Genomic DNA, 24,336 nt, shown 5'->3' with positions numbered 1-24,336 from the left:
AATGCAATAAACTTAAGGAAAGCCCTTCAAGGTTGATGCAGACTCTAAAACCTGGCTCAGCAGCATTTTGTTTTCCTGACATTTCCAGATTTTAATCACAACACAGTAAAATTTGGCAAAAACTCTTACTCTGAAGGATGAGATGACTAGTGTTTTAGGAATTACCACAAAAGGAAAAAGCTGTTTTGATCTCTGATTCATTTGCTTTCTTTTGTAACCAAGTGGGACTAATTAGCTTCGGCGCATCCCGGCTGAAGTGAAGCTGAAAAGACGTAGTTTCCGTAAAGCAGCTGCTGTGCAAACACAAACAGCAGAGGAGTGGTCAAAGTCCTGACAGGAGACGGTTTTCAGGGTCGTCAAGGAAACCATTTCATACATTAGGCCCTTTTATCGAGCCAAATGAACGTGTGGAAAAAAAAAAAATCACATACAGAAAAGATTCGCCAAAGTTTTATTCATCTGCTGAAGCAGGGCAGTGATAGGGGGAGGAGGAGGCGATGAAGGCAGAAAGTCCAGCCCATCGTAGAGGACACAGCGGCTGAGCAGCAGCAGTCCCACAACATGAGGTCCTCCAGAGCTCTGACTGACTGACTGACTGACTGAGCAGCATCACAACCGGGCAACTTGAGGGAAAGATCCACCACGGCAAAGAGGTAAACACATTGACACCACACCGAAGACCCCCACCTTTATAAAGACGTCCTCGGCAGACATTCAGAGATCTACACACCTGCCAGGATGGACAGCAGCAGAACTCCCTCCTCTTAATAGGATGGACCTCCTACCTGAATGCTCTAACTTATCCAGCCAAACTAATCCAAGTTTGTAAATGTGAAGAGTGGAACTGTTTCAGGTTGTTTTAAGCACGAGATTTCAGGATAACGAGATTTGAGGAGCCTCAGCACAAAATTAGCGTCATCCGGGAATTAAACATTTCTAACATTAAACCCATAACATGGACTCTTAAAGAGATAGACTTTGTGCTGTTTGGTGTGAACATAAAATTTTATGTGAGCCAATGCATGTTAGAAAAGATAAGCATTGCTGCAAGTATCTGTTATTTTGTCTCCCTTCCTGTCAAAATAAAATCCTAAGATCCTTTGCAAACCAAAGCCTGTCAACTGACGGTTCTAACTTTTGACTTGATTGATCCTTCTTGCATGTAAACGGGTAAAGAAGAGCTGCTCTTTTACAGCCTCCTCAGTACTTGCATTTTTCAGCTACTAAAGTGTGGTTGTTTGCATAGTTTGGCGGGGGGTGTGACTTGTAATGTATGTTATTTTTCAAAAATTAATAGCAGCAACTGCTAGAGTGCCCTGTAGATGTCTGTATTAGTATCAGCAACGCAGAAGAAAAAGCGCAACTCAGTCGGAAGCTGTGTACACACTGCCCTCTACGATGGGCGTTCAAATGGTCCCTTCCAATAAAAAGTCTACCTTTCTAGCTTCCGCATTCTAAACTCTTGCAAGTTTCGACCTCTACGTACCAAACGAGTGGTCATTCAACAAGCATTGCACGTTACACCAGTTGAACCTTGACCAATCAGGAACTCTGGTTTGGTAGTGACGCATGGACGGCGGCCCTTTTATGTCATGGAAGTGCCAACCATTTGAACATTGATCATGAAGGAGAATTTAATCTTTTCATATGTCACACCAAGACTCTTCAAACTGTAGGCAGCACACATGAGCTAGTAAACAGTAGAAAAAGTAAAAGAAGAAGCCCCTCCAGTTTGTCCAGTATGAACACCATATGCTAAAAGCATTTTCAGGAACCTGCATTTAGCTTTCCATCGGGCTTGGCTAAGTTACAAAAAATGTAACGGATTTAGTGATTTTCGTGATATAAGAGTGAAGTTGACTTGTTCACACGTTCTTTATGCTATTGTTATCTGAAGCGTAAATATAGAGCAGGGGTGTCAAACTCATTTTCACTGAGGGCCACATCAGCATAGTGGTTGTCCTCAAAGGGCCAGATAGAACTTATACATAGTAACCAAATGTACTGAAAAATAAATGTAACTACTCCTTAATGTTAAATAACTACTTATTTATTTATTATCATTTTTTAAAGTGACAATTAAAGTTGCATAGAAAAAACATATGTCTGCTTGTTACTCTAGCATAAATCCTTTTAAATTTGATTCTGTCAGGTTAGGTTATACGGACAGTGTTTAAGTCCTAATGTATAGTTGCCCAATCCGATATTTCAAGTCTGATTCCCCCTAGATATGAATAAATACACACCAATCTTTATTTTTTATTTTAAGAAATTAAAAACTTTTATGCGGGCCTCGAGTTTGACACATGTGATATAGAGTCTATTATTGTTTTTCTATTTGGTTATTAAGCTTTGTTTCCAGGGGCCGTAATGAGCTTCATCCAGTGTGGGTCCTTCACACTACCTAATTATGTAGCCACAAGGGAGCCACCTGTGCGAATCAGTGAAAGCTGGGGCGGCCCCTGTAGGGATACGCTAAAAGACGACAGAAGATTTCTCTCTAAAGTGCCACTTCCACTACAGTACAACTAACTGCATAATTGATTTTCTTGTTTTACTATGCATCTTTTTGCTTCTGCAACCTTTGGTGCAGAAAATACGCTTACAAATTTTGGAGAAAATCATGCAACTAAAACAATGCAAGGCCCATTAGTTTTCAGTTTTTCTGCATGTGTTTAAAGGTTAGTACATGCAGACAACCCAGCATTCAATAGAGAGGGTTTAGCAGCAGGTTAGTCTAAAGATCAGGCTCTTTTCATAGACTACCATGGATGTAAAGCTAATGGAAACACACTTCAAAGGCAAAGGTCTGTACGGTACTTTGGAAAATTGACAAAGGTTTAAACTTTAAAGGAACTAAACGGTCAAAATGATTAAAATATTATTTTTTCATTGACTTCTTCATTGTCTTAATAATAATCTGTTACTTGTTATATAATCTATACTAAAATAGTACAAATAATGTCTCTGAGGGTCTCGAGAAGACAGTAGATGACGGTGTTTTCTACAGAGAAGACAGGAAGTTGAAGCAGCAGCTTCTCACATGATGCATCTTTGCGAAACACCACATGAAGCATCCCAAAGAAACAGAAACACGCTCATCCAAGAATGCACGTCTAAAGGGAATGTTATCTTTGGTGTTATTCCAGCTTCCATCAAACTTCTGCAGCCTGGCGGAAGGCGGAAGAAGCTTGCAGTTTGGTAGACTCTGATCTTGAGGGTTACTGAAGAAGAACAGTATCTGTGAAGGACCCATCTTTAAGAAAACATTCTCCGACCTTAGGATCCGTCTGTTACAGATGTATGGACCCCCCCAGGACCTTCAAGCTACATCAAAGCTTTGCTCCTATCCGGGTTCCTGCCCTTTGGTCACCTACAGTGTGAATTTCCAGCTGCTGAGGAGAGGCTGACGGGGCTGAGCACTTCAACACAGCAGCAGCTGGTGGAGGGAGGATTGTTGGAGACGGCTTCAACACAACAATGACAAGCAGAAGCTGCACATGAAAGAAAGCATTCATCTTTGTTCAGGACACGGATCACGCTCTCCAGCATGAATGGGTGGGGGGTGGCTTCCTTAGCAGAGCCAGCGTCCTAAAAACTGAGGCAAATCTTTAAAGGGGCTACCTCCAAAGACCAAATCCAGACCAGTGAAGGCAAAGCTTTGGCATTAAGGAGGGAGTTTTGTCTCCATCGAGGACCTGATGGCTACGCCCATTGACCATAGATGGGCGGGGACATCGACAGGCGGTGAGTCAAAGCCTCACACTATGTGATGTTGTACTCTGTTCTAGATAATAGAGGCCATTAAGATCCACCAAATATCCTTAAGAAAATAAGATATCAGTACTTCTGTAACAGATTAGATTCTTTAACTCTGAAAAGTTGTGGCTATTGATGGAATATACCAATCTTAAAGGTCAAATTGTTGTTATAGATGACATTTTTGGACTAAAAAAAAACCACCTTACCAACTTATTGTATTTATATTAAGACAATGACATCCAAAAAGGAACGCCTTAGTCACACGTACGTGGGTTGATCCGTATGGGTGCTGTGGGTTTTTGGGTTGTCGGGGCTCCGGGAGGGTCGTACAAATGAGTAGTTGCATCTTAAAGGTTTATTTACTTGAGGCTCAAACGCCCACCTTAAGGGGCATCAAGAAAATGGAACATACGATTTTTGTGCATGTGGTGAGTGCATCATGAAGTATTTGTAAGGCTAATGCAGGTTTCTCACACTTCTGATGTACGGGTGATCCTGTCGTACGCTGCCCTTTACACAGTAAAGTACTCAGTCGGTGGTATGGTGTGCATGTTTAGGATCTTACTGATCGCCACACGCACTGGGTGTGCAGGTGATACACAAGTGCCTGTAGGACACCTGTAGGATGTCAACACAAACTGTAATCTGTCTAACCTCCTCATTTCTAACAGTCAAGATGGACGTGGCGTGCACAAGAAACCAATCTTTCCTTGGAAAAAATGAAGAATCTGTATGATGGTGTGATGTCCAAGTTGTCCCTTTTTACACTCAATATTAAATCCATAGTGAGAAATTAAAGCCCTCTGAAGGGGTCAGTAAAGGAAAAATAGTGAGTGCATAAGTTAAAGAGTTTGAACTGAACTCACAATGGTGAACTTTATTACTGTCATCTATTCCTGTCTAAAATACAAGCCTGAACACTGGACTCTGCGATTGCTAATCTGAACTTTAATGTTCCATGAATCTTTTCATATTTTTTTTTTAATAGTTCCTCTGTAACATAATGTTTAGGATAAGATGTGTATAAATGTGTTCTTGAGGTCTCAATCAAATTCAGAAGCAGAAATCTTTGTATTTGTTAATGAAGTCCCATCCATAACTCATTATCGGAGCCTTATACCCACAGTCTCATGGAAAACATGCAGAACCCTTTGGATTAACACAATGCATGTTACGTCCTTTCTGCTGGCACAAAGGGCGCATTCTTATCATTCATTCATTGACATGGTTGAGGTGGCAGCCACATTATAAACAGACCCTCATAACTAAGTTCTGACCTTCTTGTCACCGTTTGTGTACGGCTCTAAAACTAACCCCATAAGGCCGTGTCACACAGTACATCTTTGCGCAGATTCCACAAATGAATTTTCGGTCTTCCGTGATCCATGCGTGATAAGCGTAAGCGTTCATCATGCATCCGACGAGTCTTTAAGTGAATTTGGTTTGGAGCAGTTCACATTTTTTTGGTCGGTTGAAAATTACAGTTTATGAGTATTTGAAGTAGTCTATATGCAATTAATATATAAATCGTATACAATTGTGCGTGATTTTTGCAAGAAGCATTCGTAAATTTGTGGCTTTCGTGACCGTTCCAGGTATGTCTAACATACTTTTCACGCATGCACCACCTATGAATAACTTTTATATCGCACATACGGCGCACATTTGTTAAAATCATGTAATTGACGCACAAATCATTAATGAATTGCATCTAAACAGCGCAATAATCACACTCAGTTCATGTTCTATTTTGGTTTACGTGTTCTTTGTGTGGTTTTATTCGTACTTCTTCCATGGTTTTAACGTGGTTCATTTGTGAAAATTTCACGCAAAGACCACAACTTTACTCACTTTTTCCACGTATATTCACGTGCGACCAATTTTTATCTGTTCAACATGTACGTAGTGGCTGTGCGACACGGCTTATCGAAAGCAGCTTGGACTGAAACCGGCTTTACTCTTCACCAAAGCCCTTTCCTTCAAACTGCAGGCCTTTTGTAAAACACACGTCTACAGCGCAGATCTCCATGACAACATGGGCAACATGACTGAGTTTGACACCAATGACCCTTTCAACAGTGACGCAGCAACCTCAGAGACCATTAAACCAAACACCTTCCAGGTATTTACCATTGCTCTGTTTCTCCACCAGCACCAATGAGACGTGAAGATAACAAAAACTGGGAGAAAAAAAACATTGACCTGACAGATGTTCTGTGTTTTTGGGGAGGTTTCTCTTACAGGTTTTCTGATTCTGGAGATCGTACTGGGCCTAAGCTCTAACCTCACCGTACTGGTTCTGTACTGTCTCCAACAGAACCTTGTCAGTTCTGTCTCCAACATCATCACCATGAACCTGCATGTGCTAGATATGCTGGTGAGTCCTCATTGAGTTTTTTTGGTTTTTGTCTGCTAGTTACTGTTTAATGTCCTAACAACTTTAAGCATGACCAGCATCTACTTTAAAAGAGCCTCAGAAAGGTGAAAGTCAGACATCACAAAAGAGACCAGAGGTTATAACTTGTGCTAAAAAAAATTCCTTATCTATCCAAAGTAAACTGCAGCTAGTTTGGTGCTGATGCTCATCCGAACAGTATTCAAGGTTCCACTTAGGTTTTTCCAAGGAAGCTGCCAAAGCTAGTTTATTTTTACATCATTATGGCACAGCTCTGCAATGGAAGGAAGGATGAGAAAGTGCCTAGGCTGAGATTGTGAACATTGATGAGTGTTTTGTCTCTTTACAAGTCTGTGCTTAAACATCTCAAATTGTTCAGTTCAATTCAATTCAATTTTATTTGTATAGCCCAAATTCACAACAACAGTCGTCTCAATGGGCTTCAGAATTCCTGAAGCGGAAAAGTGTCTTTATGTCTGTGCGCATGTGATTTATGTAAATAAAGAGACCTGCGACAGGTTGAGGGGTCAACATTGTCTGTTTGGCATCTATTTATTTGGGGTTTTAGAGCACGACCACCTTTTTCAGACCAACCTGTTAAATCCCTGTTTCACTATTTCAAAGATTGAAATTTAGTGTTTGGCCACGCCTCCATTAGACAGGTTAGCTCCTCCCAACTATTTACTGTTGGGCAAAAAACTGTGCAAGTTCTCCCACTTAAAAAGATTAGAGAGGCCTGTAATTTTCATCAAAGGTATACCTTAACTTTGAGGACAAAATGAGAAGAAGAAAACAAATCCAGAAAAATCTCATCGTCTGATTTTTAAATAATGTATCCAAGTCTTTTTGAGTTGTTATGCGAGGCAGTAAGCTAGCAGGAGGGTGTGTAAACAGAAGGGTGTATGGGATATCAGTCCCACCCACAACTCTAAGGTAAACTTCTATTGAACTCCTGCCGCTCTGCAAAAAACACATCTTAAAAAAATGATACAAGTTTTTTTGTTTCAGTCTAAAATCTGCAAAATCATAATTAAATTAACACTTTTACAACAGCTCAAAATATAGTTGGAGTGGGACTTTTGTAGTATTTCTAGTGAACTGATGCCAACAACCTTAAAAGCAAAGATTGTACCTTGCAACTTTTCTACAGTTCACCCTCAGTTTTTTAACTGATTCCTGATGAAATACTGACTATGTGCTGTTTTCGGTTTGCAGGTGTGCATCTGCTGCATCCCGCTGACTGTGGTGATGATTCTCCTTCCTTTGGAGGTGGGCAAAGACACCATCTGCTGCTTCCATGAGGCATGCATCTCATTTGCGAGTGTTGCGACAGCAGCCAACGTGCTGGCCATCACCGTGGACCGCTACGACATCTCTGTGCGGCCTGCCAACCGCGTCCTAACGATCGGCCGAGCGGTGGCTCTGCTGGGAATCATCTGGTCTCTTTCATTCTTCAGCTTTTTGGTTCCGTTCATGGAGGTGGGCTTCTTCATAGGTTCCGGAGTAAACCTCCAAAACCAGACTGTGGTGGTGGCTGTAAATCATCCAAACAAATACTATACCGGTCTATACTATCACCTACTTGCACAGATCCCAATTTTTTTCTTCACAGCCATGGCGATGTTAGTAACTTACTACAAGATCCTTCGAGCTTTGAACATTCGCATTGGAACGCACTTTCAACATAACTTAAGGAAAAAGAAGAAAAAGAGTAAAAACGCCGTGCCCCTGAGCACTGCCTCACAGGCAGACCCCACAGTCTGCGGCAGCACAGGGGTCAGGGCAGAAGCAAGCGCTCCTTTAGGGATGCAAACATCTGTGTCCGTCATCATCGCGCTCAGACGAGCCATGAGACGCCATCATGAGAGAAGAGAGAGGCAGAGACGAGTCTTCAGGATGGCCCTGTTGATCATCTCCACCTTCCTTCTATGCTGGACTCCAATCACTCTGCTCAACATCTTCATCCTGAGCACTGGACCCAGCGACCTGAGCAGTCACCTGCGCTTGGCCTTTTTGGTAATGGCTTACGGGACCACCATCTTTCATCCGCTTCTTTATGCCTTCACCAGGCAGAAGCTCCAAAAGGTACTGAAAAGCAAAATGAAGAGGGTGGTCTCTGCTGATGAAGACGAGCACGGAGCAGTTAATCTGGTCATGAGCGACGCCAGGACTAAAACCAGAAGACACAAGAAGTCGACTTCAAAAACCCAGAGGCCCGGCGCACAGGATGCAGAGTGACGAGATTCATAAATGTGTTGGAGTCCACACGAAGGGCAGTGAAAACTACAGCCACACTGCCATCTGTTGACCAATCCAACCAACACGATGACAGCAAGAAGAGTTTTCATTAAATGTCTACATTGTGCAACTTATTCAAAGAAAAGCAGATTATTGGCCAAGGAAAGTTGTACCCAAATCCATCACAGAAACTAACCAGGCTGGGCAGGAGTTTCTGTTTCACACAACTGTTCAAAAAAGGAATTTCATTCCAACCGAGAAAGTTTTCTAACACATACAATAGTCCTTTGAGCCATTTATTGTTTGCTATTGTCATTAAAAAAGAACTAAAAGGGAAAGGAAGGGCTGGACTTATGGTTTCAAAGTAAAGTAATAACCTGGTTAGAATCTCGTTGCTTTAAAATCCCTGGTGCGTCAGGGATGCAGTTACCAACATTGAAGCTTATCGGTCTCTAGTATTTTTGAAGGAGCATCATAAGAAGAAAATGGCGATCACTTTAAAAATCAGAGCTGTACAATATAAGTGAACATGTCAGGGGAGGTATTACAGAGAAAAATTGCCATATTGGTTTGAACAAATGGTTGTTTGCATGGTATAAGTGTCTGTTAACATATCGGTGGGGCAAAAAGGTATTTAGTCAGCCACCAATTGTGCAAATTCTCCCCCCTGTGCCAGTTCCCAGCCCGGCTAAAATACAGGGTTGTGTCCAGACAGCATCAGGGGTAAATACCTCTACCAAACCACCTGTGCAGTTCAGTAAAAGGCGATTGGCTGAAAGGTGAGCAACAACAGATGTCTGCCATTACTGACCTGTTCACTGCCGACTTCTGAGGTGTGCTCAGCCGAACACAAAAAACAAACAAAGGAATGGCTGTCCTCCAGCTTCAAACTGGCTAAATGCACATAGTGTAGTACAGTGTTTTTCAACCAGTGTGCCACACTAGTGTGCCGTGGGAAATTGCCCTCATTAACGGATCTAAAAACTTTTGTCATCACCCGGATATCAGCTCTTTGTTCATCCAAACAGGCCCTGATAAAACACTGAGAAATTAGGAATATAAAAGATCATAAAATACTTTTTTGTTTATTTGATTCTATTAAAAACACTTTTTCATTTCTGTTTTGGGAAAGTCCTGCCCCTTTAACTATCTCCACCAATCAGTCTTGGGGGCTTAATCATACGTCATCAGTCTGACCAATCGGAAGTGGTTAACATCTTCACTTTCTTGTTCCGATTTAGCTCACAAAGTCTCTCAGTTCCAACAAAAATACCAGCTAAAGCTCGTCTTTAGCAGTGTTGCTTTCCACAGAATCCGGTATCAGACCGTGGAACAAGTGAACAAAACAATGAAGCTCAGAGAAACGATCTCTGGCCGTTTAATGCACTACATCTCCCATGATGCATTGGGTTAAAGTGACAGCGCCTCAGCGCACAATTAGTCTTCGTGTTAAACGTCTTGAAATTCCAAAAAACACACATCAAACAGTTTTTAAATATTTTAACTTAACATTTGTTATACTTTTTAGAAAAAACAGCTACAACTTCCAGCTTCTTCTGACACAGTTATCACAAAAATGCACGTGAGATTGCGGAGGCGCTGTAGATCAATACAGACCGAGTTTCTCCATTTTTTTTTACATTTTCTGATGCTGGTGTGCCGTGGGATTTTTGTCAAGGTTAAAGTGTGCCGTTGCTCAAAAAAGGTTGAAAAACAATGGTGTAGTACAGCTGACCCCAGATCGCATGCTGGACAGTAATTATCAGCATCAGCAACCCCCACCATAACCAGCTCTTTTTCCAGCTTTCATAAAGGGTTTAGTACCCCTGCTACTACTGATGGTCCTAAAATCAAATTCCCACTAATAAATGAACCACACTTCACCTTGACCTTTAGCTTCATACAGGAAATGACAGATGAACACATCCTTTGAGCTTCTACCTTTAGGGGCCAAGGGCTGCCCTGTCTGGATTCTTCTACATTTGTTCCACCAAAACCATAGTGTCCTCATCAACCTTTGATCTTAATTCCCCACCTGTCTTATGGCTCCTACTTTAGTTTTTTATTACTAAAATACTGTCTCTGTTGCAATGGCTAAACAAATCCCAACCATCGGTTTTGTCTGCACCTGTGCTGGGCTTCAACTGCCCCACCAACTTTTGACACTAAACAACAATCGGAGCATTTTCAACTACTTAACGTTAGAAACTAGTGAAAGACGCACATCTGACAACCACTGGATCCCAGGTCTGACCTGCTTTAGTTACGCTACAGAATATAATTCCCTTTAGACTTGAAGTTCTGCAACTCCAGCAGATCCTCATATCTGGGGATAAAACCACTCAGATTAATAAACTGTCAGCCTAATCAGAACTCTTTAACCCGAGAAGTGTTCTGTTTATTGTTGAAGGACAGGAGCTATGCAGCGCCTTGTCCCTGTCAGGCTGCTATGCTGTGTTTAATGCGATGATTGGTGTGGGAGGTGTGGATAAGTGATGGTGGGCAGATGAAGGGCCAAAGGTCACACAGAGGTCCACATGTCTGCTGCCTGTTTGGGATCAGGGTCCCAGTCTGGCTGAGCGGCAGAGATCAGGAATCCCTTTGTTCCCACTGACAGAATAGAACTGTATAACATTTATTAGTACAATTGTAAATGGTGAGATGGAGAAAGAACAGACATATTTAAAAATCAATAAACTTATTTTTTATAAAGTTAAAACTGATTTCATTTAGGAAACACCAGTTTTCCGCTCCTCTTCAGCTAAGTTCACACTGTCCTCAGAAAGGCACGGTCAAGCAACCACATCCAACGGAAAGTCTTTGTAAATAGGCGTAAATGTGTGTTTCGAGGTTCCGCATTCATTTGTCACTGCACAGGTTTTATGTCTGTTTTCTGGCCCCACACACAAAAGGAATGTCCGTTAAACACAGCACACGTTGAAAGTTAAACCGGGCTGAACTATGACTAATCAGGGACTCAGGTTTGGTAGTGACAAAAGGATGGTGTTCCTTTTATTTCCTAATAGAGCTGTGAAAGAAAAAGTCTGGAACACCAGATTTGCACCTCTTCCACATTTCACACCAACTGCGAGTTCATTTGCAAGCATCAGGTAGCGACAGACCAGTGTGAACGCTCAAAAACCCACGTTCAGCTCGTACCTGAACATGCCACAAAGTGTATGTCGCTTTAAACTACCGGTAATACACGTCGCCTTTTCAGCTCCTAATCCTAAGAGCTTCTTACTTCAACCTTTTACTTTCTTTACTCCTAAACTCGTAACTGTCAAGGAGCTACAGATATTTAAAGCATACTTACTTCCAATTAGTTTAAATAGGAGCCATAGACCCATATAGATTATTTTACCATCATCATAGGACACCCTCTGAGGAAGGATCAACCTTGGTGATGCGACCTCGGACGAGAGCGTCTTTGTAAAGGCACAAACGTTACAACTGATGATGCGTCCTCTTAACAGCATTTGAAGTCACATTGACTTTGAAACATATGAGTTGACTCTGCATCATTGTAACTGTGTTCATTTCATCGTCTGGTGTGTTAGCAGACAGTTTACAGAGATTTAAAGGCGGAGGATGGGTTCACTCACAAACTCACCTCATGAAAATCAGATCATAGTCTGATTTACTTAAGGGCATTTACTCGTTTATATATTTGTTTTGACTGCTTTCAACACACCACCAGGCGCAATACTTCCCAGAATGCTTGGCGGCCTCCATTTGCTGCGTTTAGTGTTTTTTTTCCGGGTCTGCTGCTCAAAACAGAGGTGCAGACTTCAGACTTACCCAGTTCATGGAGGCTCTGAGCTGCCTTGGTAATCTCCCTGCTGCCGCCCTGCAGCTGCCCCTGCAGCCTCTTGCTGAGGTACAAGATCCGAATGATCCTCCTCAGGAGGTCACAGGCCACCTGCAGCAGAGAGATCAGGACCGGAGGTCAAGCAAGCAGACACGATGAACTGCTGATGGATCCATGAGCAGCGCCTGGTTAAACAGGCGAGCTGCAGGGCGGAGCAATCCTCCGGAGCAGAGAACTGAGCACTAAGACAGGTGTGTCACAAGAGGTGAAGGCACCTGCAGGGGGAGGGGCTACAGAAACACTTCCAGCAGAGAACTTCAACCTCAAAGTTGCTGTTTTCTTCACTGAGGTTTAATTTTACTGTTTCCTGATTGGCTGATCAAAGCTGATAATCAGAGTTTGCATAATTTATTTTTCATGAACATCGACCTTCTTTGATTAAATGAAGGCTGTGAGAGGAAAATATCTCTCAGGCATATGGTTTTAACATGACAACATGCACCACACTTTTACCCCACATTCTACACATGGATCCACCCTATGAGGAAGAAGGATCCGGTCAGTCCGGCTGATATGTTGGAGGAAAGTCATGTTCAGTTCGGTGGATGCAGAGCTTTGAGAAGATTGGCCCGGAGAGACCCGGAGAACCACGCAGACACCCTGCAGTGACGCTTTGAAGAGACGAGATCTTCATGTGAGGAGGATCAGGTATGTCCAGTTACCTGCAGTCTGGCTAACTGTGTGATCCGGGCCACAATCTTGTTGTAAGGGTCCACAATCTTGGTCTTCATCCTGCAGAAACATGCATGTTTAGATTAATGCACGAATTATGCAATCCAAAGAACTGAAACGCCTGAAAATATCCTGCAAAATCTTTGCTGTCAAGAGTTCGAACGCCACCAGGAAAAAATCTGAGTTTTATTTCTCTCCAGACTCTGTGCACCTGGGCACTGGAGTAGGGAGACCGCAGAGAACTGAGCTTTAAACACGTTTTTAGTCCTACGCCGGTCATCTTTTGATCTATTTTCAGAGCGTTCCCAGAGGTCTTTTAATTCCGACTATGCTGCAGAGCAGCAGGAGTTCATCAGAAATTCACCTCTGACTTGTGGGCGGGACCGTTGGCACAACGCAATCCTGCCCCAATTTTCCATCAACCATTTTTAACACGTTATACTGCTAGCTTACAGCCCTTCACAGCCCCAAGCTAACATTATCGACGCAACAAAAATGGTGAGCAATATTAGAGCTATCCAGTCGTACAGTTTTGATCCAGATTCCAGCTCAGACGAGGAAAATACGGCCATGGATCTATTTGTCTGCAGATGGACGCATTAGAATGGAGCGGAGCAGGAAGCTTGAGGTGAAAGTGAGAACAACCCCTTCCAGGAAGAGTCTGCCAGCCCCGCCCCCAGGCCAACACACACGCCCACTTTCTCTGAGGAGCTAGCGGTGATTGGCTAAATGCTTTCATTTTATCTGTCCACTATGCACATCAATCTTTGCAAAAACTCGGATGTTGTTGGTTTTCATGGGTGAAATGCAGAAACTCTGCGGAGGCCGGCTCTAGATTGACGTCATGAACTCTCCACAAGGAGAGTAAGGCGGAGCCTCAAGAAATCGAGTCATCTTACTTCCGGGTTGGAAAGTGAACTGCAAAAATAACTAATGTTTCATTAAAAAAATCCTTCTTTTCTGTGCCAAAGGTAATATATTAACATATATATATGGATATAGTTTACTGTGAAAGGCGCATGATATAGACCCTTTAAAACCGGACTTGGCTCTGGGGCATTCACTCTCAAAGAAGGGGTATTTTCCCACACAGGTATAATTTAAAATAAACTTATAGCCAAAAAAGGTAATTATTACAAGCATAAAAGCCCCCATATTTAACACCTAGCTTTTATTTTGAAAAACGTGTCGTCTGTTGGGTGCAACTACCTGTCCACAGCTGCCTGCAGAGCACTGATCCTGGTCTGCATCATCTGAAGAACTCCTGAGAACATGTTTGTCTGTTAGAGGTGGACGCTTCATCACATGAACAAACATCTGCACGCTTCTCTTAAAAAACAGCAGGGAAGTCACTTTTGTTTTTTTTGTATTATTTGGAGTTTTTTTTTTAAGCTAAACAGTTTGCAAAAATCAGTCTGATTACAGATGCAAGGTAAACAAAAGTGGTGGTGATGTGTTTGTAAAGCCAGTTGTTGGCTGACTGAAAGAGCTACGCCATGGAAATGGTCACACTTCATGACACTCCCACAGGAGCATCAAAGACAGGAGCGGCGGATTCTGGGGTTTTAGTCACACTTTTGTCAGACCGACAAGAAACTAAACTTTTAGAGTAAAGCAAAGATACACTGCAAAAGGATTCTTAGAAAATAAAAAAGGTTATCATGAATATTCTAAAAGATAGAGAACCTAGGAACTTAAACTTGAGCTGTGAGGTCACTATGGTGATCAGAGAGTTTATTTGACCAAAACATTCAAACTTATCGCAGTAATGTATTCTCTCTGTTGTAAACGTAGAGGGATTCATGTCATCTGAGGATGAACTGATGTTCAGATTTGACACAATGGCTCCTGGATTACAGATCTTCACAGTGGACAGACATCATGGTAGTGTTCATGCATGGGTCAATAACATGGGGAAGGGCAGAGTATGATGGATGTGTTAGAGCAGTTCAGCCATAGGATGTACCCATCGCTCACGGTCTAAGAAGAGCAAAGGTTCAGCATCACCTTCAAGAGACTCGATCCCGGTGGCCTGAGCCAGTAAGTCCTCATGTCTCGCAACGACCTGGAAACAGAGACGAGGAAATCCTGACGCGTCTGCACTCATCAAACATAAGAATGATCAACTGTGAGACATGAAAATGATCATCAATGCAAGCTAAAATGGTCACAGAGTCGTATGACCACCAGGCGGAAAGTCTAGAATTTTACTAATTTGAAAATTTGAGCAGGATCTTGGCTATCTATCGTCTTCTGTTCATTTCAGCCCGGGTCACAGGGGCAGCAGTCTAAGCAAAGATATTCCTAGACTTCCCTCTCTCGGCCACTTCCTCCAGCTCCTATCAGGTGGACCCTGAGGCGTTCCCAGGTCCTGGGTCTTCCCTGGGGCCTCCGCCCAGCGGGACATGTTTGGAACAATTCCCCAGGGAGGCCCCCAGGGGACCAGATCCCAGAGCCACCATATCTGACTCCTCTGTAGGTGGGGGAGCAGCGGCTCTAGTCCGAGCTCTAAACGGATGACCGAGCTTCTCACCCTGTCCATAGCAATCCTACAGAGGAAACTCATTTTGGGCTCAGCTCTGTCTTCACCACAACAGATCGGGGCCACCGCAAAGCAGTCGATACTAAACAAATCCACCTCACGCTCTTTCCCCACTTGAGGAAAAGACCCCAACATAACTTAAACTCCTCCACCTGGGGTAGGAGGTCTCCATCCCCCCAAGAGAACAAAATACCAGTCAATAACCACAGCTTCAGACTTGGCGGTTCTGACCCTCATCCCAGTTGCTTCCCACTCGGTGCTGGAGGTCCTGGCTTGATCAAGCCAATAGGACTACATCATCTGCAAAGAACAGAGAGAATTTCCTGTGGTCCCCAAACCAGACCCCCTGTGGCCCCTGGCTGCGCCTAGAAATTCTGTTCATAAAGTCTATGAACAGAAACGGTTGTAAAGGGCAGCCCTGCTGGAGTCCAACAAGCACCGGGAACAGGTCTGACTTACAGCTGACTATGTGAACCAAGCTCTTGCTCCGGACACACAGAGACCGGACAGCCCTCAGTAAGGCTCCCCGGACCCCACAAACCCAGAGCTTCCTCCGCAGGATACCACGGGGGACGTGGTTGAACACCTTCTCCAAATCCACAAATAGAGTGTATGAGCCAGCTCCCTCAAACACCTTATAGAGATGGAAAACACACTGTCCTGGATCTGAGGTTTGACTATCAGCCGAACTCTCCTCTCCAGTACCCCGGCATTGACTTTCCCAGGCAGGCTGACCGTACCACTGGGCTGACAGACAGGGGTGGTGGCTCCCCTTTTCAAGAAGGGGGTGTTACAACTAACCGGGGAATCACGCTCCTCATCTCATCTTACTTTTCAAAATTATTTGGAATAATAATAATTTAGTCCTCCTGCAACAGACTGGTGACCTATTCAGGTGTACTTCGCCGTCACCCAGCAGTACCTGGATTGGTTCCAGCAACCCTGTGACCCTGTAAGCGATTGAGCGGCCTCTGACTGAATGGATGGCAAACGGATACATTATTTAGTCGGTGATCATTTTTCATGTATAAAATTGGTATTCAGTCTCATGCCTCTTTATTACACTGCACCTCTCAAAAACATCTACTGTGATACAGGTGACACAGGTGTAATAAGGGTGAACACAGTCTGTTCACTTAGTAAATAATCACTTCCGGGTCGTGACCTGACCTGTCCGTGCAGCTCCTTGTCCAGCCGGCTGATGCCCTGCGCGAGTCCGCCCAGCTGCTCCGCGATCACGGCATGCTGGATGACCTGGGCGGCGTACGTCTTCACGTCGAAGTCGTCCCCCACGAACTCCGTGTAACAGTCTGAAGAAAAACGGACAGTCAGACTCCGCCCACCTGCCAGCTGGCGAGTGTACAGCCTCCGTGGAGAGGTTTTTTTTCAGGTCCCGGTACCGGGTTTGATAAGAAAACATGAGCATTACGGGTCTCTCAGCAGCAAACGAACAGCCTACCAGGTCAACCATAACATTTACACTTAATTCCATTTATGTTTTACCATCTTTCAGGATAGAATTCGTCCAAACTCCTCTTCGGTCCTCCATCTTGTTTCCGCATTTGACGTCGCTTCTGTTTCTTCTTCGTTTGAGATTTATTTTCCAGTTGGCTCGTTACCGCCACCAAGTGGTGTGTAGACGTATAGGTCAGAATTTCTTTTTTTCTGTCACTTCCAAACTCGTGGCTGTAATCCTTTTATCTTTCCTTTATCCTTCAAAACATAATCTATTTTAAACAAATAAATACTCTTGACTTGATTTGTTGCCCACAGGTAATTAAAATTCATCTCGTCCCTCCTATTTTTATCATTTTCTTTTGAGGCTCCAGAACCACAGCTCCTTCAACCATGCATTGACTCTTTGGCTGTAAAGAAAATTGCTAACAATTTTGATTTGAAAAAAGGGTTTGTAGTTTGTGTCTTTTCATTTTTTAAGTTTTGTCATGAACATTTACAATTTTAAGATAACTGAGAAAATGAAGTATGTCATATTTATATTCAATAGTAAAATTAATTACCGTAAGTAAACTTTATTTCTATAGCACAACAATCACAAAGTGCTTTTCAGAGGAGTGAAGGACAGAGTAACAGACTAAAACAATAATGTTTAATGAAGGTCCCTTTATGTTCAGGGGCAAAAAAGAAGATGAAACTTGATGGGGCACCACAGTCCAGATGATGGAGAATGCCACATTTCATTTGGCATTCTTGTGTTTTTAATTCAAGTGAATCTGCTGCAGCATAAGGTTTTAAAACAGGATGCATTTTATTTTGAAGGGCCCCTGTATGTTCTGCCGTCAGAAGTAAAAGAATTTCAAAATTTTATACAAAGATATTACAATAACTCAAATATTGTTAACATTTAAAATGAAAATTAAATAAACAGATGGCTTAACAGTCACAAAAACATAAAGTGTATGTTTTGAGTTGGGTTTTTTGTCATTAAGAAACTGGCCCAAATGGTTCTTTTAGCGTTAAAGGTTGCAGACCCCTGCCCTAAACAACACTCCTTCCTTCCTTCCTTCACAGGGGACAGAAGAGGAGGAGGGACACATCAGAAATAGACTGTTTTTCTCAAAGGGACAGAAATTTTTAAAGGAGAGCAGAAATGAGACAGGAGGCTTTATTAAATACATTTACTCAGCTTTAATCACTTCAATAGTTCAACAAAACACAACTTTACCAACTGATATTTTGAGCACATAAAGACAAAAAAAATAAAACTCTTTAGAAAAGCTCATGATTGTACCATGTAGGACCTTGATTCAAAGACCTCAGTAAAATAAATATTTTGAAACAATGTCAATGTATATCTTAGAAATAACTTCAAACAAGTTAAACATTCTGATTCATCTACACGTCAAATGTCGTGTTTCAAATAACATTTTTATTTGGGTTTTGAAAAACACTTTTTGTGGTTTGATGGGGAAAAAAATGATTTAGTGCACTAAACTTTAACGAGTGATTTCTGTCTTTATCAGATGTGATGTAATGCTCGTCTGTCACCAATATGAGGCGCATGTTTGGGGGTTAGAGACACAATGTGAGGTCACCGTGTTTAAGATCCACTCTGATCATCTTTTGATCGGTTTCCAGTGGTTTTTATATCTGATTATGCCATTTTTAGCCAAAGCGAAAAAACCTGTGTTGCTTTTTTACAACATAGTTTCTGCAGAGCGACAGGAGTTCATCAGAAATTCACCTCTGAGTTGTGGTTGTGGTTCGCACTGCTGGTGCGAAGAAAACCCTCCTCTTTCCCATCAACCACAACTGAGCTATGTTCACACGCTCTTCTGCTAGCTCACAGCCCCAAACACCCCCCACCTATTATTATTGGTGCAACAAAAACGGTGAGCTATCCAGGCGTACGGTTTGGATCCAGATTCCAGCTCAGACGAGCAAAACAAAGACATTCATGGATCTATTTGTCTGACAGTGGATGCATCAGAATGGAGCGGAGCAGGGAGCTTGTAGCTCCGCCCAGCGTATTTTTCTACATCATAAATGTAATCTTTTATAAACACATTTTTTTTTGTTTGCTCCTCATCCACAACAATTTGAATAAAGAAATGTCATTTTAAGCATAGTTCTCTTAACCCTTGTGCTATCCTGCGCACTGTAACATTGGGAGTTGGGTCATCTAGACCCACTAGACAGTGCTCTGAACCTTTTTTCTTCAATGATTTGGGATCTTGACTGGTGTCCATGGATTACATGAAATCTTTCCACCTTTATCCACCTTTGTCATGGTAGGGAGAACGCGTCAGTGTAAGGGGGGGGTCATCTAAGATAGCACAAGGGTTAAACCATCTTCAGTAAAATGCTTGAAGAGCATGTTAAAAACACCATTTCCATTGGAGTGGGTCTTTAATGTGCAGTAGTTTGTGTCACCGTTGGTTGTTGTGAAGCCATTTGCTAAAGAAACACAACTGCCTTTTTGTTCCAAATAAATATGGAGGATAAATTCTCTGCTGGTGAAGCTGCAAAGCTCTGAATATATACATTTTTTAACCATTTCATTCATGTTTAAGGTTTATTAGTTGAGGTTTCTTCTCCACATTTGATCCCCTCTCAAGTGCTGGGTCCCATGTTGAAGTCTTTGGTATGCCTTGGTTTGAACCCATGACCTTCCAGTTTCTGGGTCAACGCTCTACCACTAGGTTGATAAGAGGTGATTCCACCTCTTATCTTATCTTACAGAGAAGTAAAACAAAACCAAACGGCTTTCAAAAATGTTCAGGCCAAATTTGACCGTAGTTGAGTTACGACCACGAACACTTCCTCCTCTTGTCTTACTTAAAGCCGTGTCTCACAGACACTACATACATTTTTTGCATATTGCACGGATGAAAATTGGTCATAAGTGAAAACGTGGAAAAAGTGAGAAAAGTTGTGGTCTGTATGTGCCTAGACCACTCGGCCTAGACTAGAGCGTCTTCTACTTTAAAGGTTCCACCACACGCGCCGCCATCTTGGAAAAATAAATAGAAATGCTTCAACACAAATACGTAAAGCTGCATTTTTGCTGAAAAACAGCTAAATATCCTTCACTTTACATGTGCAACTCTTTTATTGCACTGGTCCCTGTATTATCACTTCTTTGACAGTTAAGTGAAAAACCGCCTCAGCTTCTGATCTTCTCCAGACACCCCAGAGCCAGGATGAATGTGAAGATCCAAATGATCCTCAGCTGACTGCTCTGCTGTTCTTCTCTTCCACTGTTGTCATACAGAACTTAGGACTAATGGATCAGACATTTGGCTGATGTTTGCATGGCATGTTGGCGCTGTTGCAGAGTCCTGAGTTCTGGAACGTTTGGATCATACAACGGCTGGCATACCATCAGACTTACTTATGCAGAGTCTTCTCACAACACACTCGGAAGTTTGAGTTTGTGTCCCCAGACACATTCACATCACAAAGCACTCCAATCAATACATTCTTACACTGCAATGCAGAGTCTTTAAGGACCAACAGCTGCTAATGCAAAGGAAAGCAGCTCATGGCGGTCTTCAAGCATCCACCTCGATGCCGGCAGAGCTTCCCAACACCTGCAAACCGGAGGCTGACCCTCCTCCTAAGCAGGACCTGCCAGAAGATCTCCTTCTGGATGCAGAGCCTGATGTTTGTTCATATTCTACAGAACCGGAGCGCAGAGCTTATGTGGCTCCTGAGGTCTTCTTCTCCAGTCGGTCCAGCTTGGCTAAGTTCTCCTTCAGGAGCTTGGAGGTGGGGTTTAGGAGCAAGGCCTGCTGGTAGTAGGTTCTGGCCGTTGCATAGTCTCCCTACGTGCAAAGACACATTTGTAAAGACAAACATTTTAAAAGAAAAATGTTATTGTCTCAAAACCAGAGTTACTATCCATGCAATTTAAAAATACACAGATCCACACAATAAGTTATGGATATGGTGAAAACTCGAGTTTTTTTCTCTCTCCAAGTCTGTGTGACGCGTCCGTCTGAGGAGGAGCACTGTTTGGCATTTTCAACGTTCTAATGCTAATATAACAGATTTTTGTTTGATGTTGAAACAGGACGTTTCATCTGTATGTAACACTGTTTTCCTTCCGCTTTGCTGTTTGTTCTGCGCATGACAGGTTCATGATATAAGGTGACAAATGGACTTCAGGGTTTGTGAATGAAAAGGAGAGTAAAGGCTGCAGCGGTTCTCTACACCCAAACGTGTCTCTGAGCTCCTTATTTTACAGATGACACTCCGCTTTGCCGACACTGAACCCCCGAAAGCCGGCTCCACTGACAATAATCTGGTTTTGAGTCGCCAAAAGGTCCAGTTTTTCTTTTGTTTTTGAAAACCTATCCAGAAATAAAGCTTCCCAAAATGCTCCACATCTTTCATCTTCAAGCTAGGCTCCGATAAGCAGACAACGTTGGAGTTTTTTCCTCGTGAATTTACGTGATTTTAAGTCATAAATTTACAAGAAAAAATCCCGTACATTTATTAGATTTTTTCTTGTAAATTTACGACTTAAAAGTGGTAATTAAAAAAAAAATGTTTGTAAACTGTCCCTAAAACTCCATCGTAGTAAGGTGATAGACACACCTCATTTAGTGTTTTCTACATATTGATCTCACTGTGTTCAGTGTGTATGACTTATTGGGGCCCAAAAATTATAATAGTAAAACCTTTTCTATGTTCCTTCAATGTTAACGTTTGTGGTTTAAAAAGCTGATTTAGTCAGTGAGTCATGCCAAGTTCATCATTTGAAAAAGCCATGACCCCACGACGCTGCCGAACGGACGAGCTGCACCACCTGACCACAGCGCCTCCAGGTTGGCGGTAGACAGTCAGGTGTTGCAGGTGAACTTGATGAGTCTCAAAGTGTCATCAGCAGACGTGCATCAGAACTGCAGTCAGGGTTTGTGACAGAGCCAGGAGTGGAGCCCTGCCAGCAACAGACCACAACCATGACCTGAACCTAAGACTACCGTCACATATCCCAAAATGCCACAGGGTGGCAACCTAAACGCAAGTTATTCATCAAATTCTGCAGGTGGCAGCGGTCGCATTTTCACATGCCGTGCGGCGGCCGCCAAGATTTTAAGAAAGTTCAAATGAAACGGCGACCGGAGCATTTTTTGACGTCGTTTAGTGCCCACCCGGGGACATTTGGAGGTGGCCTGGTGGCAGTCCAATGACAGGCGGGTGGAAAGAAGACATCAGCACAATAATTGACTGATAGGAGGGTCTCCAAGGTCCCCAAAACCGTCTGATGACTGCCACACCCCAGCCTCTGTGCTGGCGTCCCACCGCCACATTCCAATTGTTAGAACTGAAGCTGTTCCTGCTTAGATACCAACAGGGGGTAGATATGGCAGGGTCTGACTTTTACTGGTAAAAATGTTTGTTGCTGCCTTGGATTGTCTCTGCAACAGACTGGCAACCTGTCCAGGGTGCACCCTGCCTTCACCCAAAAGGAGCTTGGATAGGCTCCAGCAACCCCTCTTTACTGAAGTGAGTTCAGAAAATAGATGGATGCTTTGGACTGGTTTCATCCGAGTTTGAACAGTAATAGCCGGTTTGAAAGAGGAGGTTCTGTCCCATTTTAGACCTAGTTCTCATTTTCTTTTTCTTTTTTGTCAGAACTTTTCAGAAAGCCAGAGTCTCTTCTGAAGAATGTTTGTGTTGAAGTTGTTTCAGAGGGGATTTCGATGTCAGCTCCGCTGCAAATGCAGGGCTCAGCGATGCAGAACATCGTGTTGTTCTGGTCCTGTTTCAGTCCAGTATTTGGGCAGGATACTGGACCACACACTGCTGCCGATTAGGGGGGAGCAATGTGGGGTCGGTTAGCGCTTGCATGTGTGAGAATGGAGTCTTTTGCAAAGTGCTTTGGGACATGCAGAAGGTGAAAAAGGCGGTATAAAGCTGCCTTTACAGGTGTTCAACTTCAACGTCAAGTTGATGTACAGACACAATCAGAGGTCCTGCGGGGCGTTTTGACGCACGTCAAAAGAGAAATTTGACCCATGAATCACATTCAGTGTGAGCGTAGCCTTTTTAAGATGTCAACATTGTCTTGCTAATACTAATAATATATGTCTACGTTTCTTTGGAAGGAAGAGCGTCTGACCTTGATGTGCTGAATCCCTCCCATGTTCATCCAGGCCTGGGACTGATCCGGCTTCAGCTCCACAGCGAGTTTGTAGCTCTATGGAGACAATCAGAGCTCCAGCTTTATTCTGTGCCTCAATTGAACCTTTTGCTTTTTCCAAAATCGGTTTATTTTTCTCAAAATAGGTCCGTCTTCAATCAGATAGAGTTCAGCATGAGGACTCAGTGATCTTTAGAGCCTGCAGAGTCTGAAGCCGACACCACAGAACCATATGACTCAATAAGTGAGAGCACGGCCCCCTTTGAAAAACTATCCCATTAGCCCCAAGAGAAGCTCCTGCCACCATTAAAAACTCAGACCTTTCGCATAAACCAAACAAACTCTTGCACTTAGAGAAATAATCTATAAAATGTGGCTAAGGAAAAAAATCCTTTAAGCTCCACCTACAGGGGTAGCTACAGCTTCAGAGGCTTTCCGCTCTCAGTGGCGGTCGTGGATTTGAACGCAACATTAGACAGGCTGGTTGGATCTCACGCTGTTGGAGCGTCTTACCTGACATTTAACAACACAAACGATTACATTTGTATCTTCTCTATTTAGCCCTGTGGTGCTGAGGCGAAGGAGACGAAGAACTGGGATCCGAGAGAACGGTTGGAGGTGGTGATAAGGAGGAAGTCAGACAAATATGGAGGCAAAAGGTAATGAAAAACACAGAAAAATTGAATTTTGAGATGAATGAGGAGCAATTGGACTTTTTTAGGTGGGAGTTTATATGACGACAACACAGGAAAATGTTGAGGATGAGGGCAAAAGAGTAATGGACCAACTGGAGTTTAAAGAAAGGTTTTCATGGAAGAACATGGAGAACACAGTTGCAGTTATCTATTGCCTTGTTTCCACTGAGCTGTCCAGTCCAGTCCGGTCCGGTCCGGTATTTTGAGCATTGCCATTATAAAGTGGAGCCATTAAACTGTACCATCGTTGGGGACCGTTGGTTACAGGTCCATTCAAAAATGGAACAGACTGGTTAGGGCGGAGTTACTGTTGAAACCCGTTGATTAGCAGAAAGTCCTTACGATAAAAAAAAGCTCAAACCAGCGCCAACATTTCCAAACTTTCAATTATTTGTCTTTCAGTCGACGTGTATCAGGAAAATTTGGTCTGGTCGACACTGGAACCACAAACGCTCCTCAGTGATTCAGAGTGAGCTGAATGGATCATGTGGATATTGCCGTAGTCCCTCTACTATGATGCAAAGCTATCCAATTGGTCTACACCTCACATGC

The 24,336-nt window shown here is 43.0% G+C and overlaps 3 protein-coding genes across 7 annotated transcripts in view; 1 reads left to right on the top strand and 2 right to left on the bottom strand.

Annotated features, from left to right (window-relative positions):
- cog5 (component of oligomeric golgi complex 5) overlaps positions 1-17,093 on the bottom strand; it is a 30,306-nt gene extending 13,213 nt beyond the window's left edge. Inside the window, exons 1-6 of the mRNA XM_011491038.2 lie at positions 16,984-17,093; positions 16,651-16,790; positions 14,946-15,003; positions 14,148-14,202; positions 12,929-12,998; positions 12,197-12,317 (exon numbers count right to left, since the gene is read on the bottom strand). Coding sequence (XP_011489340.1) covers positions 12,197-12,317; positions 12,929-12,998; positions 14,148-14,202; positions 14,946-15,003; positions 16,651-16,790; positions 16,984-17,029 — 490 coding nt within the window. The 5' untranslated portion in view covers positions 17,030-17,093. The remainder of the gene's footprint in view (positions 1-12,196; positions 12,318-12,928; positions 12,999-14,147; positions 14,203-14,945; positions 15,004-16,650; positions 16,791-16,983) is intronic.
- On the top strand, positions 469-8,733 carry LOC105357073 (probable G-protein coupled receptor 22). 5 transcript variants are annotated; one of them, XM_020714353.2, is made up of 5 exons: positions 469-653; positions 3,150-3,747; positions 5,733-5,884; positions 6,080-6,139; positions 7,373-8,733. In XM_020714353.2, exons 2-5 carry the CDS (start codon positions 3,702-3,704, stop codon positions 8,393-8,395), a joined length of 1,281 nt encoding a protein of 426 aa, XP_020570012.1. In that variant the 5' UTR covers positions 469-653; positions 3,150-3,701; the 3' UTR covers positions 8,396-8,733. The 5 variants fall into 5 exon arrangements, with proteins under 5 accessions (XP_020570012.1, XP_020570011.1, XP_020570010.1 ...); XM_020714352.2 differs by having other exon boundaries at positions 484-653; positions 3,300-3,747; positions 5,993-6,139; XM_020714351.2 differs by having other exon boundaries at positions 484-653; positions 3,284-3,747; positions 5,993-6,139.
- Positions 17,094-20,029: 2,936 nt separating the features above from the next.
- tmtc1 (transmembrane and tetratricopeptide repeat containing 1) overlaps positions 20,030-24,336 on the bottom strand; it is a 30,897-nt gene continuing 26,590 nt past the window's right edge. Inside the window, exons 18-19 of the mRNA XM_011491035.3 lie at positions 23,069-23,146; positions 20,030-20,765 (exon numbers count right to left, since the gene is read on the bottom strand). Of these exons, the coding sequence (XP_011489337.1) occupies positions 20,640-20,765; positions 23,069-23,146 (204 nt within the window). The 3' untranslated portion in view covers positions 20,030-20,639. The remainder of the gene's footprint in view (positions 20,766-23,068; positions 23,147-24,336) is intronic.

This window comes from Oryzias latipes, chromosome 23 (assembly GCF_002234675.1).
Source record: "Oryzias latipes chromosome 23, ASM223467v1".
NCBI classification, from domain to species: domain Eukaryota; kingdom Metazoa; phylum Chordata; class Actinopteri; order Beloniformes; family Adrianichthyidae; genus Oryzias; species Oryzias latipes.
This window is presented reverse-complemented; position numbering and strand designations above follow the sequence as displayed.